Source organism: Cryptosporidium muris, genomic scaffold (genome assembly GCF_000006515.1).
Source record: "Cryptosporidium muris RN66 scf_1106632373431 genomic scaffold, whole genome shotgun sequence".
Lineage (NCBI taxonomy): Eukaryota > Apicomplexa > Conoidasida > Eucoccidiorida > Cryptosporidiidae > Cryptosporidium > Cryptosporidium muris.
This window is the reverse complement of record NW_002196573.1, coordinates 716,448-731,426: the sequence shown is the minus strand read 5'-3', so window position 1 is coordinate 731,426 and position 14,979 is coordinate 716,448. Positions and strand designations below refer to the sequence as shown.

Here is a 14,979-nt window from a genome sequence, read left to right as displayed (position 1 = left end):
GCTAATTAATAATATATTTAAAATTCTATAAAATAATTTCTAAAATCCCTTAAATATTATTAAAAAAAAAAAAGCAACATATATATTCAGTATATACCTAGTACTATTGATTATGATAAGTAGATGTCTCCAATTTAGGCTGAATTGATGTATTCGAATATTGAATAGGTGGTGCAACAGATTGTGTCTGAATATTTGAAATATGCATGTCATGTTGAGATCCAATTTCTGATTTAGTAATATCAGAAATAGGGATTTGAGATGAAACTCTATACTGTTGATAATTATTAATTTGCTGTTTGCTTTGGTTTAAAGGCTGAGATTGAGTTAGGTGATGACCTTGATTTAAGTTTTGAGGAATATTTTGTCCTTGTAAATTCATACTATTATCTACAATACTTGTATGTTGTCTATTTTGTAATTGATCAATTTGTTGATGAGATTGTTGTATTTGTTGTGATATATTCTCCATATACTGAGATTTAGGGGATTGATCATACAAATTAATAGATTGGTGACCTGATATATGCTCACGATTTTTCTGAATATTATTTCCATACTTCATTTTGTCAACTGGACTTGATATACCTTGTTTAGATTGTTCAAAAGCTTGCGGAAATTGATTAATTGCTTCATGTGGTCGTAAATTGTAGTAATTTTCACGTGTTGTCTGTAAATCTAATACTGTTTGTACTATTTCAGCTCTTAATGTTGCTAATTCATTTTGTATAGCAGCATGAGCACTTGATAATGCTTTTTCAAATGCAGATTTATCTGGTTTATGAAAATATGGTTGTAGTCTATGCTCAGGAAAAGGTTGTAAAGGACCTGCTAATAACTTTTCATAAAAGCGTTCAGTAGGTTCATGAAATATAAATTCATCATATGTTTCCGATGTTACACAATCACAGGAATTTGGATCACTTGGAAATTTTATATTTCTTACATCTGTTGTACCTGGAGGATATAATCTTAGAAAATGTTTTATTTCTACAGGTTTCTCTATTGGGTCTACAAAATATATCTTTGCAACAATGTCAAATTCACCCCATCCATATTCTGTAACCTCAAAAGGAGATTTTTCCACTGTTCTATTTGGGTTGATAAAGCTTGGATGTAAAGAAAAGACAACTTTCTTAACATAATATGATATATCCTCATTTTGTGGAGAACGTAAGAAGCAAGTCCATGAGTGTGTAGCATTATCACCTCGTTTCTTCTGCTCTGCAATTGAGAGCATAAAAGCATATGTACCAAGAACTATTGGTTTGGTTATTGTTACACTTTTCTTTCTTCTATTATCTATAGTTGTGAGTATAGAGCTTCCGCTAGTTGGGGTTGTTCTACTAGGCCTAATAGTTGCATCCATATATATGAAAAATTTCCCAATAAATAATAAAATTGGAATAACTAAAAATAATATTTAAGGTGAAAAGACTATTATTACTTCTTAATTAGGCAGTATAATCTATAATAATTTCTTTTTTATTTTTATTTTTCTTAAAATTAACTTTATTACTTTTTTGACACATTTTACCGCTTAATTAAGTTGATACCCAAAGTGTAACATGCCGCCTATTAGGGGTCAAATTCCCTCATTAGTAATAATAGAAAATCGGGAATTTTCTCTTCTTTTTTTTTGGTATATATTACTTTTAAATAGCCATATATATATATATACATGGTTATAACCACTAATGATTTATTACTAATATAATTTATTCTAAATATTTAGGGGATATATTTCTATATATCTCTTATATTTCTCTTAAATAACTAGTAATAATCTAATTATAAAATTAAAATAAGATTTTTAAAGTACTCATGAATATATATACATATATATTAAATATTTATTTTAATTTTATATTTTTGTAATTTAGGGACATTTACATTGGATTAGGATGCGTTATTAGCGGGGGGATTTAAATGATAATATTTGTCTTCTAAAGTTGCATATTGAAGTCTTGCATTATTTATCATTATCATTTTTACTGAAAATGTGTCTAAGGCAACATTTGAGGTGTAATTCACTAAAAGTCACCATATTTGGGGCTGGTAGTTTTGGTTCTGCTATAAGCTGTGTTGTGGGTTATAATACTCAGCGAACATTGATATTTGATAATGAAGTTAAGTTGTGGTTAGTCGATGAAGAATTAGAGTCTGGTGAAATGCTCTCTAAGGTAATTAATAGGGATCATATAAATTCAAAGTATTTACCAGGCTATAATATGCCTGAGAATATTGTAGCTACTACTGATTTGAGAGAAGCTTGTGATAATTGTAATTTAATGATATTTGTTATACCAAGTCAATATATTCGTTCTGTAGCACGGCAAATCAAAGGATTAGGAATAAACTTTTCGAAGGCAGTAAAGGCAGTATCTTTAACTAAAGGATTTTTAGTTGAAGATGGACATCCACATTTAATTAGTAAAGTTATAAATGAAGAAATTGGAGTTGATTGTTGTGTACTTTCTGGTGCAAATGTAGCAACTGGTTTAGCTGCAAGAGAATTTGGTGAAGCTACTTTAGCATGTTCAGATTATGATGATGCTTATATATGGCAATATTTATTTGATACTCCTTGGTTTAAAATAGATTGTGTTCCAGATATAATAAGCACTGAACTTTTTGGTGGTCTAAAAAATATTATTGCATTATTAGTAGGTATGATACAAGGGTTAGGATGTGGAACAAATACTGTCTCAGCTGTAATGAGATTAGGAGTATTAGAGATGATTTTGTATGGAAGTGTTTTTTTCAATGTTAGAAGTAATATTATGACTAGAGTATTTTTTGAATCTTGTGGCATTGCAGATCTTGTAACAACCTGTCTTGGTGGTCGTAATGTTAGAGGAGGCAAAGCATTCACTTTAAATAATGGTACAAAGAGTTGGAGTGAAATTGAACAAGAAGTGACAGGTGGTCAACATTTAGCTGGTTTATCAACCTTAAGAGAAATTAATGAAACTTTAGAAGTACTTATGCTTGAAGGAAATATTGATGTAGAGAAGCACTTTCCACTATTTAGACATTGTTATAAAATAGCTTTTACTGGTGAAAAACCAAAAACATTGTTAGATGTACTTACTAAAAATGATTTAAGGGAATTAAGATTTGTTCCTTCTGGATTATTGGCATTATTAGATGACTCACCAAACAATAGTGAAGTTGAAATTAGACGTTCTATAAGTCATGTCGGTGCTCTTGTTTTATCTAAAACATCTAGATCATAATATATTATCTAAGTAAAAATTAAGAAAAAAAAAAAAGTGACTAGATCTTAGGTTTTTCTTCTAATGTATTGTAATGAATATATAGGATATGTGTAATTATTACTTGTTTGACTAAAGATATAAAAAAATATCTTGTCTTATGTATTTAAATAATTTAACATGCAACTAACTTTTTATCACAGGTATCGAGACACCTTTCAGGCGCCGTCATGTGTCTCTCATCTCTCTGCATTGGATAGTCATTATCTGCCACTTTTATAGGATTTTTTTTAAAAATAATTTATTTTTATTAAATTACAGTTTTATTAAGGATGTTTTGTGGACTAATTATTAAGCCATCTCAAAAAGTTAAGCTTGACCCTACACAGGGAGAAATTCTACATTTATCACAAGCTTGTTTATCAGAACCTAAGGATAATGGACGTGTATATGTACAGGCTATTGAAAATAACAAAGCTATTACTATATGTTCTTTACAAAAGGGGACTATAGAACATGCTAGTTTAGATCTATTTCTTTCTACAGGTTCTGATATTGAATTATCTGTCATTGGTAAAAATGAAGTTCATATTTCAGGTTTTTATGAACCAGATATGCACGAAGAAGATGAATTTGATGATGAAGATGCTATGATTGGAGTTTCTGATGAAGAAGAGGAGGAAGTTAAGGATGGTTCAAATCGTAATTTAAAAAGAAAGATTCAACATAGTGAAGATTCTACAGAAGAAGATCTTGGTGAAGATGAGGAGATTGATAGTGATGAAGCAGATGAACTTGATCTTGAAAATTTAATGGATGATGAAGATAATGATGAAGATGAAGATAATAATGAAGATGATGAAGATGATGAAGATGGTGATAGCGAAAAGGAAGAACCTCCTGTACCTATTAAAAATACTAACAAACAATCTAGTACTTCTCAGAAGACAAAAAAGTCTGAAGTTCAGGAACCAGTAAAAAAGAAGGTTAAACCTGATTCAACTCAGAATAAAGCAGATCAAGCTTATGAAAATTCTATTATTGAATTCTTAAAGAAAAATGGACGTACAAACTTAGCAATGATTGGAAATAAAATTAAGAAACCTGAAGGAGTAACGAAGAAATTAGGAGCATTCATTGCTGAAAGATGTAATTTATTCAAGGTTGAAAATAATATGATTTCATTAATTAAGTAAAATATCTATTTAAATATTGTTAAAAAAAAAAAAAGAAGTGTTATTAGATTTTCTAAATCTTTATCGTAGGTTAATATCATAGTATCAATATTTAAATTAAATAGAAAAATTACATTAGAGATAAATGTCCAATAAAAACGTAATTTTTTATTTAAAAAAGAAAAAAAAGTTACTTAGTAAACGGAGACTAAGAAAATATATCCTAATTTATACTAATTTTTAGCATTATAATGGAAGCCTTCTCTGATCATAGATCCACTCTGCAATCTGTTTAATCCCTGGAAGATCCAAAATAAAACTTACAGGGGAGAGTTTAATATATGAAACAATATTTGGGAGAAAACTATTAAATAAATAAAATAACCCTAACATCTGTAATATGAATCCTATTATTGTACTTTTCAAAATAATAACTGCTAAACCACCAAAATAAAAAAAAGTACCTTTGAGTTTGTCAGACTTAAAGAAGAATCTAGTTAATTTACTTAATCCAAGGACTACTGAAAGTCCTGCAACAAATGTTAAATTTCCCAATGTTAATAAGGCTCTATCAAATAATAATAGTACACCCAAAGTAATTAAAAATATCCCAAGTCCACAAAAACCCAAACCTAATTTGCGATTATCATCCAACATTTCTAATTTTGTGTGAATAAACAAAATATCTTAATATCCACACAGTTACAACAACCCCCCTAACTAATTATTTATATTTTATTATATTGAGATTTATATAAATCTTATAAAGGGTTGAAACTAACTCTCTTTTTCTCATTAGACTTTCAAGTACTAATGAAATTTTAAATATAAAAGGCGGTAAAAATGGCGCTACATGTATAATATTTCATTTTTTTTTCTTCTTTCTCTCTTTTTTTTAAATATTATAAAAATAATCTAAAAATGAAATGAATCAGGATTTTGATGTTTTATGTTATTTAGATAAAATTACAGAAGATGAATTAAAAAGTGCAAAATATCTAATAGAACAAGAAATCAATGAATTGGGAAATTTAAATAATTTTTCTCATACAAAAGGATCTATTCAATCAAAAATAATCCGATACTCTACTGAAAAGAATCTACAATCTAATTATTTTAATGATAAGTACTTTATTGATAATATACTATGTGATAATAATAATATACAGGATCAAATATCCATTAAAAAGTTATATAATCAAGGTTTAAGTAAAATAGGGAATACTTATGAACATTTGAAAATATATTATGATAATCTTGAATTATTAAAAGAATATGGTGAAGATTTATGGATAAAATATCTAGATATACTTAAAAATGATCACAAATCTCTACAAATCTATGATAAATATCTTAGTAAGTCAATTCAAGATATTAATATTAATAGAAAAAATCAACAAATAGAATTTGCTACATCAAAATTAGATCCTCTATTAAGAGAATTAGAACAAATCCATAAAGAAAATATAAATCTAATGTTATTATTGAAATCTATAGATTTTAAGTAAGAGACTTAATTAATACAATAATTCCTATTATCTTAAACTTATACTCTATAATTTAAATAAATATTTTCTTATCTTTAATAAGACATCATTAAATATTATGCTTTAAATAAAATAAGAGTAATAATCTTATTATACTTTTAATTGCATATATTAAATTCTCTTTTTAATCATTACTTTATTTTTTAGAACCAGATACTTTAGCTTTGGCAGTACCTCTTACTTTCTTCCTTCTATTTTTAGTCTCTTTACGACCCTTACGTCCTGTAGGAGTCTTCTTTTCCAAAATACCCATACGGATTTGACGATATTTATGTTCAAATTTTCTTAGTGCACTAATATTATTGTATATTAAACCAAAACCAGATGAATGTCCACCACCAAAAGCTGTCTTAAAACCAAATAAAACAATACAATTTGCATCACTTACTTTGTACAATTTGGCTAATTTTTCTTTAAGATCTGCTTTACTAATACCTCCAATACCTGGATGAATAACATCTACTACAAATTGTCTACGAGCCAATAATGGATTATTTAAAAATTTTCTAATACGAATTGTAAAGTTACTCATTAAAATCTTAAAATCTTCTTAATTCTATGAAATTATAGTTTTCTTTAGTAACCTTTATAAGAAAAAAGTGTATGTAAATATATATATATATATATAATTTAAATTCCGCCTTATTATTTATTCTGTCTCAAAATAAATTTACTATTTAATATATTACAATATTTATCATTACTAAATAAAGAGTAGATATCTCATTTATTAATAATATTAACTGAGACTAGTCACGTCTTAGATTAAATATTTACCGCCTGAAAGTGTATTATTTACTATTTAGCGGTAGATACATGTATTATTACTTTTTTTCTTTTTTTTCTCTTCTTTTTTTTCTAAGTATTTTTATTTTCCTTTTTTTTCCTCCTTTATATAATGGTACATCTCTATTATATTCTATCACTATAATTATTGTTAATTATTATATAGTATATAGTATATTCTTGTTAAATCTTGTTACTTAATTATTATATAATAATTAAAAGTAGTTGTGGCGCTAAAATGTAGTAAAGATGTATTATTTAAAATAGGGGCAGGTAGACAATATTCAATAATAAAATAAAAATTTATTTAACTTAATTCTACTTATTTATATTTGTTAAATACTATAATGGATGGTTATAGTAAAATAGAAGATATTGAAGATAATAGAAATATTAATTATAAGAAAGGATTTAAAACTAAAACAAAAGGTATAATAAATAATCAACAATACGACAATATAAATGATATTAAAAATAAAGTCAGACGCTTAAATATTAAAAAACAAAGAATTATAGAGAAGAAATTGGCTAAAAGTTCTAGAAGAAGGGAGAATCATAAAAAGGAAATGAATGGTGAAATTATTGAAAAAGGTATACCAAGAACTATTGAAAATACCCGTGAAATTGATGAAACATATTTAAAAGATGCAATAAATGATCAAGAATTATATAAAGAAATGGAAAATGATGAATTTTCAGATTATTTTTTAAAGAAAAGATCTCCTCATTTATTAATTACTACTTGTAGAAAACCAAGTAAACATATGTATAATTTTTTAAAAGAATTTGTTGCAATAATACCAAATTGTGATTTTTATAAACGATATAACTTTAAAATAAAGTCAATAATTAAGGAAATAAATAGTAATAAAGATAATACATATACAGATCTTTTAATATTTATAGAACATCCAGTAAAAAAACAACCTTGGGGTTTATATATATGTCATTTACCAAATGGACCAACTAGTTATTTTAGAATGAGATCTCTTAAATTAGCTCAAGATATGAAAGGTACTGCAGTATCAACTACACATAATCCAGAGATTATATTAAATAATTTTGATACAAGGATGGGATATAGAATAGGAAGGCAATTAGCATCTTTATTTCCATTTAATCCAGATTTTAATGGTAGAAGAGTTATTACTTTTCATAATCAGAGGGATTTTATATTTTTTAGACATTATAGATATATATTTAAACAGAAAGATAATAAAGTAACTAGTACAGGTTTACAAGAAATAGGTCCAAGATTTACATTAAAATTAATGTGGTTACAGGAAGGTACTTTTAATACTAAACAAGGGAATTTTGAATATATATGGAGACCAGATTTACAGGTTAATCGTAAAATTTTCTTTATATAAAAAAAATCCTTATTTATTTATTAGTTGAAAAAAAAAGTTGAGAGATAATATTTATTGACTTTTTTTTCTCTTTAGGCGGGTGTTGCATGTAAAAATAAATATTTATACTAGAAATTAAATATCGACATGTTTTTTTTTTCCTTTTTTTTTTATTCTTCTTCCTTACTTAATTGATGAAATATCTAGTGAATATATAATTACCAACTTTATTAAATTTAATATTATATAATGTTAGGTAATAGGAAATATCGTCGTTGGCTTAATAATCAATTATTATTACATAAAGGTAATTCATTATATGTTGATGAATATGATAATGAAGAGGAAGCTAATTTAATATTTAGTGGTTCTTCTTTCCATGATTATAATCGCACTATTTATTCAAGTACTTGGATAAAATTACGTTCAAATACTGATCTTTATGAATTATATTTAAAATGTGGAGAAGATATTCAAATGAAATGTAATACATATAAATATACTTATACTTATCTAGATTCATTAAATAAAAATAAACAGATATATCTTGATCCTATAGCATTTAAATTACATAAATCGATTGATGAAATAATATTATTAAATGATAATAATTATCAATTATATGAAAAAGATATATTTCAATTAACAGATAATAATTCTAAAAATATATATACAAAAAAAAGTATATTAAATGAAAAATATAAGGATTTAATACATGGATTTCTTTATCGTACTTTTGAGAGTACATTCAAATTACTTGATCAAATATATATTCAATTTTTTATTTCAAGCTTAGAAAATCATCTTATTGAATATATTAATGGATTATATAAAGGAGAAAATGAATCCATTCATTATTTTAATATAAATAATTCTCAACTTTGTAATATAACTTTAGAAGATAAAAATGATTGTAATGAGTATTTTTTATTAAAGAATTATGTTACAAGAAATAAATATTGTAAAATAATGGTAATACAAAATTGTAATAAATTATTTCGAAAATTAATTCATTGTGTATGTAAAGTATATTTATTAAACAGTACTTCAATTGGATTAGATTCAACAAATAAATTTGTATGCATTCATCCATTTAAATCTTTAGATCCATATATTCCAAAGATTTCAATTATAAATATTTTAAAAATACAAATATCGAATTTTTTGAGCTAGATATAACTAATAATAAAATAATAAGAATTGATAGAATTATAATATTGAAGTAATTAATTAATAATTCCTAATAGATATAGATATTATATAAAGCTCAATATTAATTTTTTTTTTAATAATTTCAATGAATAATTTAAAAATATAATTGAATTTAATAAATAATAATTATTTAAACTAAATATTATTTAAAAGATAAGATCCCTTAGTCAAGATGTTTTGTTGTTGCACTTACAATAATTTGTATTATAGCAGAACCAATTACAACAAATACAAAAAGACCAAGAACAAAAGGCCCTACAGGATATGATTTCTTCTTCTTATTTGGAATTCCACGCCTTTCAATCTTCTTTTCATATATATTAGATTTCAATGATGTTAAACGTGATTGAGCCTATAAATATAAATAATAAAGATTCATTTTAAAGTAATATAATAATAAACTTACCATTTTTTTTATATTGAATAAATTTAATCAAATAAAATTTAAATAATGCCGCAACCTCAACCTCATCCTTAATACTTATTAAATAGATATTGGTAGCCAATTTTTGCACCCTCACTCCTATCTATCATTTTTACTTTATTTCTTCTTCTTTTTTTATTTCAACTAATAAGGTCCTATAGAACTAATATTTTATTATTAGTAGAGATAGAGATAAATATAAAATAACGAATATATTACTAAATAAGTATAATCATATATTAAAAATTTAAAAATTATGTACTTTCAAATATTTAAAGTAATAATATTATTTAAGGATAATACCTGGGGGAAAAAATAAGAGATCTAATACTAGAATATTAAAGTAATAATATATTATTTATATTTCTTAATAATATTATATAAGATATTCAACTTTCTTTACTTCTTTTTCTTAATAATAAGACTTAACAGTTATTCAAATAAATTTTATTACGTTAGTACTTATTAGCGCCAATATTATTTTTGTTTATAGGTGCTATAATATTTTTTGTCTCGTCTCTTAATAAGTATTAAGTATAAAGTATAAGTATTAAATAATATAATTAAGTCTTTGTCTCTAAACTTAATATCTAATTTAATAATATTATAAATAATTATATAGACAACTTATTAATGTATATTACTAATATTAATTTCTAGACAATAAGAAATATTATTATTATTGGTAAAGACAGACAATAAGCGCAATTTCAAAATTTATTTTATATTTAGGCAAGAATATTATTATTACTTCTTAATTATTATCTCTTTTTTTTCTTCTATTTCTGATTTATTAAGATGTCTATGAAATACGTTGCTGCATATTTATTATGTGTAACTGCTGGTAATGAGTCTCCATCATTAAAAGATATTAGTTCAGTTTTAAGCTCAGTTGGTATTGAATGTGATGAAGAGATAATAAATGTATTAATAAAAAATATGCAAGGTCATTTACCTCATGAAGTAATTGCTTCTGGTTTAAATAAATTACAAACTGTATCGGCAAGTAGTAATGTAACTAATACATCAGGTACAACTGCTTCTACTGATCCTAATACAGCTGTTGCCCCAGTTAAAGAAGAAGAAGAAGAAGAAGAAGCTGACTTAGGTTTTTCACTTTTTGATTAATTGAATTATATAGCTGATAGGAGCTTAATTTTTTAATAAGATCTATCAATTTATATTAGAGTAACTTTTGACTTATTTTTTATTTTTTAAAATTAATCAAGATATTAATTTTAGATACTAAATATCTCTTCCTCTTTTTTCTAATAAAATGTAACAAAGGTCATTTTATATATCTTCCTTTATAGTATTAATTATAATGTTGACTGGAAAAAAAGTATAGAGTTTTAAAGGAATTATTAATATGTCTTAAAGAAGAAATTATCTAGTACTAAAAAACCTAATTAAGTTTTTTTTTTTTTTTCTTTTCTCTCTCTCTTTCCTCTCTTTTCTTTCCTTTCTCTTCTTTTTCTTTCTTAATGTACTAAATATTAGATCTCAAAAATCTAATTAAAGATTGCTTTTTTAGCTTCAATTGCTAAAGCTGCAGCCTTTTCCATAGCTGCTTTTCTGCAATATCTCTGATTCCTTAAAAATTTAGGGTTCATACCATATGTTGCAAGTTTTCTAAAAGTTCTAGGTTTACGAATTCCATTTCTATGAGCTTTACAATTCTAAAAATATAAGTAATATTAATATTTATTTTACAATTCATAAAAAATATTAATAAGAATAATAAAAAGACATACCTGATTATGATTTGTATGATTCTTTGACTTAGCCATCTATTCTCGGATCACTTCCAATATGTCTATAAAATCTTCTTTAAAATTCAGGTAAATATGTTGTAATTCCTTTGTTTTTCTTTCTTTTTTTTTTAATACCTTATACCTTATAAAGATAGTCTAAATTATTCTAATCAATTTATGTCTCCAGTAAAAATAAAAAAATTATCCGCTAATTATTAATAGCTTTATATAATAAGGGTACTAATATATTTTAATAATCTCTATGACAAATTAATTTTAAAAATAAATTTGTCTATTTTAAAACTTTTTTTACCGCTTAAATATAGTCATTTTATTTTAGCGCTAATTACTTTACTATTTTAATATAGTAAATATTTGAAATTATTTCTAATAATAAATAAATATAATAATATGGTAACTAGTATACCTAACTGGACTAAAAGGTAAAATCCTATCTTTTTTTCTTTTTCTTTACTTTACTTTATTTTATCTCTTATTTTTAATTTATATAAATTATTTATATTAGATGGAAAATTGTTGAACATTTAACTGACGAAAAAGAAAATAATAATAATGATCATAAAGATAAAGATATATTAAAGATCTTACATAAAAATATTAAGAAAGGAATTAAATCAATAAATGGATTTAAAAAATTCTTCCCTATTCAATATAAAGTAATACCATATATATTAAAAGGAATTAATAAGGATAGAAATAGCTTATATTCAAGTGATATATGTATATCGGTTCCCACTGGAGAAGGTAAAACTTTATGTTATGTAATACCTATAATTAATTATCTTCAATCAAAGTCATTTCAACATTTATCATCTTTAATATTAGTACCAACTAGAGAATTAGCAAATCAAATAAAAAATACCTTTATAATATTTTCTAATAAATATAAAGGACCATATCCTATTCGTTTAATGACATTGACAGGTCAATCATCATTCTCAATAGAATTACAGCAATTAAATCATATAATACCAGATATTATTATTTGTACACCAGGAAGACTTTATGAACATTATTATCATCTTTGTTCTCTAGAAAATTTAAATAATAATCAAATACCAAAAATATTTCAATATATACGTTTTATAATTATAGATGAAATTGATCGTTTATTATCTCAATCATATAATGATTGGTTAGATATTATTAATTGTATAAATAAACAAATATATATAAATACAAATAATGGTGAACTTGGAATGGGAATTAAAAAACCATTATTAATATTATTATCTGCAACAATGGCAAATATTCATTATAAACTTAATGAATTACAATTAGTTAGACCTATTTATTTTATAAATTCAACTCATGGTGAATCTAAAATACCATCTAAAATAATTCAAAAATATATTAAAATAGGAGAAAATGAAGATAAATATTTAATATTATTATCTTTATTATATGAATTATATTTTAGTAATAAAAATATTTTACAATATATAAATAAAACTAATATTATTAATAATAATAAAGATATTTTATTAAAGATTATTGTATTTTGTTCTACAAAAGATACAGCACATAATTTAACAAAATATCTTCAATATCAATTTAATAATATTAATAAAGAAGATATTTTATATTTAAATAATTATAAAGATAAAGATGAAAATTATTTTGAAGATAATAATATGGAATATAAAAATTTAAAAGAATTAGATTATAATATGGATATGATGAATACTGCTCCATTATTGAATATAAAAATAGAAGAATTTTCTAGTTATTTAATGCAGAAAGAAAGGAATCGTTTAATAAAAGAATTTTCTAAAAATAAATATAATATACTTGTTTGTTCAGATATATTATCTCGTGGTATTGATATTTCAGATATTGATATAGTTATTAATTATGATGTTCCTATCAATTGGAAAGTATATATACATAGGATTGGTAGAACAGCTAGAGCTGGTAAAGTTGGATATACATTTACTCTTGTAGATAAATATCAGGTAAGTTCATATTTAATTAACTTTTATTATTAATAATAATAATAATAATAATAAATAATATTAAATATTTTATTCACTTTAGATGAATTATTTTAAGAAATTAATAAGAAATAATCATAAATTTAATAATCCTAAGATACAGAAACAATATTTATCAATTATGATTAAACCAAAGTTATTAACGAATTCTATATAATAAAGAGTAACCTATTTTTTTTTTTTCTCTTTTTTTTTTTTGTTTTTTCTTTTTGTTTTTTTTTTTCTTTTCTTTTAATTAAAGATTATAATATTATCTTTAGTATATTATTAGTAATTAAAAGTAAAAATATATGGTATTATATTATTACTTTCAGGGTATTTATCTATTAATATATATTAATAATTTAAAAAGATATTCTAGATTCTATATATCTTCTAGAGTTTTATTTTAACAAGTATTCGAGTAATAAATAGATTTGTTATAAATAAAATATTATTGGAAATATGAGGTATATAATGTTATCTTAATATTAATAATATAAGAATAAGAATTATTAATAATAAAAATTATGACTGATAAAAATTATTGTAATATAAATAACAAAAGTCAATTTCAAAATCAAAATATTTCTATATCTCCTTATTATCATAAACTTAGATTTATACAAAAAAGTAATATGGTAAATAATATAAATAAAAAAAAAGTTCACTTTAGTAAAGAACCACCAAATATATTTGAATATGAAGCTTTTGATCAATCTAATATATCATATTATTATAATGATATATCTGAGGATAATTTAAGTAATTATGAAGATATAGAATCAGTTAGATTTCGTCTTAAACTGGATAAATTAGATAATACTATACATCAAATATCAAAAATAAATTCTATAACAAAATTTGAACAAGAAATTTCAGATACTTCTTTACTAATATTAGATCATAAAAAATATTATACAGATATAGTTGAAATTCACAATATAAATTCAAGTAATAATAAAATAAAAGTGATTAGTGAAAATATAGAAAAATATGATAATAGTAATACTTTAATTCCAGATAACAATTTAAATATTATATCAGATATTAATGATAATATTAAGGATAATATAGAAATAGAAGACTCAAATTCTCAAATAGAAGATTCAAATTCCCAAATAGAAGATTCAAATTCTCAAATAGAAGATAAGTGGATAAATTTATCAGATTTATCACCAAAAAACTTCTTATCTGATAATTCTAAAGAGAATGTAAATACAAACTCTACAATTATAGATCTACAATCTACAAGTGATTCCCTTTGCCTTTTATAAAAAAAAAATTACAAATAAAAATATCTACAAATATATTTTTATGTTTATAATTTATTTTTTTTTTTTTAAAAAAAGTTATAAATAAAAATTTCTTGTATTAATATTTAGAGGTAAGAATCTATCAAAGTTTAATCCGCCTAATAATATACCTAAAATTAAGCAGAGATTAAACCCGCCTTATTTCCCGGTTATAAATGTCTATTTTTTAATGGGTATAGTAGAGGCGCTAATTATTAAGTAGAC

General features: G+C 23.5%; 12 protein-coding genes across 12 annotated transcripts, besides 43 other annotated features; 8 read left to right on the top strand and 4 right to left on the bottom strand.

Annotated features, from left to right (window-relative positions):
* Positions 1 to 2: 2 nt before the first annotated feature.
* Positions 3 to 73: a sequence feature (AT_rich).
* Positions 74 to 103: 30 nt separating this feature from the next.
* Positions 104 to 1,369, bottom strand: CMU_010140 (YEATS family protein; the record flags this gene model as incomplete). Its single annotated transcript, XM_002140835.1, has 1 exon — positions 104 to 1,369. One exon carries the CDS (start codon positions 1,367 to 1,369, stop codon positions 104 to 106), a length of 1,266 nt encoding a protein of 421 aa, XP_002140871.1.
* A 100-nt stretch (positions 1,370 to 1,469) lies between these two features.
* Positions 1,470 to 1,518: a sequence feature (AT_rich).
* Positions 1,519 to 1,780: 262 nt separating this feature from the next.
* Positions 1,781 to 1,882: a sequence feature (AT_rich).
* A 118-nt stretch (positions 1,883 to 2,000) lies between these two features.
* Positions 2,001 to 3,239, top strand: CMU_010130 (glycerol-3-phosphate dehydrogenase, putative; the record flags this gene model as incomplete). The annotated part of the gene is made up of 1 exon (XM_002140834.1): positions 2,001 to 3,239. The coding sequence occupies one exon, from the start codon at positions 2,001 to 2,003 to the stop codon at positions 3,237 to 3,239; it is 1,239 nt and encodes a 412-aa protein (XP_002140870.1).
* A 262-nt stretch (positions 3,240 to 3,501) lies between these two features.
* Positions 3,502 to 3,536: a sequence feature (AT_rich).
* Positions 3,537 to 3,550: 14 nt separating this feature from the next.
* Positions 3,551 to 4,414, top strand: CMU_010120 (uncharacterized protein; the record flags this gene model as incomplete). The annotated part of the gene is made up of 1 exon (XM_002140833.1): positions 3,551 to 4,414. The coding sequence occupies one exon, from the start codon at positions 3,551 to 3,553 to the stop codon at positions 4,412 to 4,414; it is 864 nt and encodes a 287-aa protein (XP_002140869.1).
* Positions 3,973 to 4,099: a microsatellite.
* Positions 4,386 to 4,448: a sequence feature (AT_rich).
* A 106-nt stretch (positions 4,449 to 4,554) lies between these two features.
* Positions 4,555 to 4,582: a sequence feature (AT_rich).
* A 57-nt stretch (positions 4,583 to 4,639) lies between these two features.
* Positions 4,640 to 5,050, bottom strand: CMU_010110 (Got1-like family protein; the record flags this gene model as incomplete). Its single annotated transcript, XM_002140832.1, has 1 exon — positions 4,640 to 5,050. One exon carries the CDS (start codon positions 5,048 to 5,050, stop codon positions 4,640 to 4,642), a length of 411 nt encoding a protein of 136 aa, XP_002140868.1.
* Positions 5,051 to 5,114: 64 nt separating this feature from the next.
* Positions 5,115 to 5,161: a sequence feature (AT_rich).
* A 121-nt stretch (positions 5,162 to 5,282) lies between these two features.
* Positions 5,283 to 5,316: a sequence feature (AT_rich).
* Positions 5,317 to 5,319: 3 nt separating this feature from the next.
* On the top strand, positions 5,320 to 5,901 carry CMU_010100 (uncharacterized protein; the record flags this gene model as incomplete). The annotated part of the gene is made up of 1 exon (XM_002140831.1): positions 5,320 to 5,901. One exon carries the CDS (start codon positions 5,320 to 5,322, stop codon positions 5,899 to 5,901), a length of 582 nt encoding a protein of 193 aa, XP_002140867.1.
* Positions 5,902 to 5,947: 46 nt separating this feature from the next.
* Positions 5,948 to 5,968: a sequence feature (AT_rich).
* Positions 5,969 to 6,076: 108 nt separating this feature from the next.
* Positions 6,077 to 6,472, bottom strand: CMU_010090 (40S ribosomal protein S24, putative; the record flags this gene model as incomplete). Its single annotated transcript, XM_002140830.1, has 1 exon — positions 6,077 to 6,472. One exon carries the CDS (start codon positions 6,470 to 6,472, stop codon positions 6,077 to 6,079), a length of 396 nt encoding a protein of 131 aa, XP_002140866.1.
* A 70-nt stretch (positions 6,473 to 6,542) lies between these two features.
* Positions 6,543 to 6,568: a microsatellite.
* A 33-nt stretch (positions 6,569 to 6,601) lies between these two features.
* Positions 6,602 to 6,638: a sequence feature (AT_rich).
* A 130-nt stretch (positions 6,639 to 6,768) lies between these two features.
* Positions 6,769 to 6,833: a sequence feature (A-rich).
* A 33-nt stretch (positions 6,834 to 6,866) lies between these two features.
* Positions 6,867 to 6,947: a sequence feature (AT_rich).
* Positions 6,948 to 7,012: 65 nt separating this feature from the next.
* Positions 7,013 to 7,068: a sequence feature (AT_rich).
* A 5-nt stretch (positions 7,069 to 7,073) lies between these two features.
* Positions 7,074 to 8,096, top strand: CMU_010080 (ribosome production factor 2, putative; the record flags this gene model as incomplete). The annotated part of the gene is made up of 1 exon (XM_002140829.1): positions 7,074 to 8,096. One exon carries the CDS (start codon positions 7,074 to 7,076, stop codon positions 8,094 to 8,096), a length of 1,023 nt encoding a protein of 340 aa, XP_002140865.1.
* Positions 8,078 to 8,119: a sequence feature (AT_rich).
* A 182-nt stretch (positions 8,120 to 8,301) lies between these two features.
* Positions 8,302 to 8,326: a sequence feature (AT_rich).
* On the top strand, positions 8,325 to 9,248 carry CMU_010070 (uncharacterized protein; the record flags this gene model as incomplete). The annotated part of the gene is made up of 1 exon (XM_002140828.1): positions 8,325 to 9,248. One exon carries the CDS (start codon positions 8,325 to 8,327, stop codon positions 9,246 to 9,248), a length of 924 nt encoding a protein of 307 aa, XP_002140864.1.
* Positions 8,662 to 8,779: a sequence feature (AT_rich).
* Positions 8,929 to 8,949: a sequence feature (AT_rich).
* Positions 9,203 to 9,224: a sequence feature (AT_rich).
* Positions 9,249 to 9,255: 7 nt separating the features above from the next.
* Positions 9,256 to 9,439: a sequence feature (AT_rich).
* A 201-nt stretch (positions 9,440 to 9,640) lies between these two features.
* Positions 9,641 to 9,740: a sequence feature (AT_rich).
* Positions 9,741 to 9,903: 163 nt separating this feature from the next.
* Positions 9,904 to 10,005: a sequence feature (AT_rich).
* Positions 10,006 to 10,045: 40 nt separating this feature from the next.
* Positions 10,046 to 10,095: a sequence feature (AT_rich).
* Positions 10,096 to 10,294: 199 nt separating this feature from the next.
* Positions 10,295 to 10,332: a sequence feature (AT_rich).
* A 177-nt stretch (positions 10,333 to 10,509) lies between these two features.
* Positions 10,510 to 10,839, top strand: CMU_010060 (60S acidic ribosomal protein P2, putative; the record flags this gene model as incomplete). The annotated part of the gene is made up of 1 exon (XM_002140827.1): positions 10,510 to 10,839. One exon carries the CDS (start codon positions 10,510 to 10,512, stop codon positions 10,837 to 10,839), a length of 330 nt encoding a protein of 109 aa, XP_002140863.1.
* Positions 10,787 to 10,810: a microsatellite.
* Positions 10,840 to 10,911: 72 nt separating the features above from the next.
* Positions 10,912 to 10,952: a sequence feature (AT_rich).
* A 174-nt stretch (positions 10,953 to 11,126) lies between these two features.
* Positions 11,127 to 11,194: a sequence feature (A-rich).
* A 28-nt stretch (positions 11,195 to 11,222) lies between these two features.
* CMU_010050 (60S ribosomal protein L29, putative) lies at positions 11,223 to 11,501 on the bottom strand (the record flags this gene model as incomplete). The annotated part of the gene is made up of 2 exons (XM_002140826.1): positions 11,223 to 11,390; positions 11,466 to 11,501. The coding sequence occupies 2 exons, from the start codon at positions 11,499 to 11,501 to the stop codon at positions 11,223 to 11,225; spliced, it is 204 nt and encodes a 67-aa protein (XP_002140862.1).
* Positions 11,392 to 11,458: a sequence feature (AT_rich).
* A 231-nt stretch (positions 11,502 to 11,732) lies between the features above and the next one.
* Positions 11,733 to 11,777: a sequence feature (AT_rich).
* A 43-nt stretch (positions 11,778 to 11,820) lies between these two features.
* Positions 11,821 to 11,878: a sequence feature (AT_rich).
* On the top strand, positions 11,877 to 13,637 carry CMU_010040 (ATP-dependent RNA helicase DBP6, putative; the record flags this gene model as incomplete). The annotated part of the gene is made up of 3 exons (XM_002140825.1): positions 11,877 to 11,908; positions 11,992 to 13,441; positions 13,524 to 13,637. The coding sequence occupies 3 exons, from the start codon at positions 11,877 to 11,879 to the stop codon at positions 13,635 to 13,637; spliced, it is 1,596 nt and encodes a 531-aa protein (XP_002140861.1).
* Positions 11,914 to 11,973: a sequence feature (A-rich).
* Positions 12,627 to 12,673: a sequence feature (AT_rich).
* Positions 12,820 to 12,847: a sequence feature (AT_rich).
* Positions 12,861 to 13,158: a sequence feature (AT_rich).
* Positions 13,240 to 13,276: a sequence feature (AT_rich).
* Positions 13,472 to 13,505: a microsatellite.
* Positions 13,527 to 13,571: a sequence feature (AT_rich).
* A 14-nt stretch (positions 13,638 to 13,651) lies between the features above and the next one.
* Positions 13,652 to 13,713: a microsatellite.
* Positions 13,714 to 13,831: a sequence feature (AT_rich).
* A 114-nt stretch (positions 13,832 to 13,945) lies between these two features.
* Positions 13,946 to 14,024: a microsatellite.
* Positions 13,990 to 14,736, top strand: CMU_010030 (uncharacterized protein; the record flags this gene model as incomplete). The annotated part of the gene is made up of 1 exon (XM_002140824.1): positions 13,990 to 14,736. The coding sequence occupies one exon, from the start codon at positions 13,990 to 13,992 to the stop codon at positions 14,734 to 14,736; it is 747 nt and encodes a 248-aa protein (XP_002140860.1).
* Positions 14,102 to 14,124: a sequence feature (AT_rich).
* Positions 14,729 to 14,843: a sequence feature (AT_rich).
* Between the last annotated feature and the right edge of the window lie 136 nt (positions 14,844 to 14,979).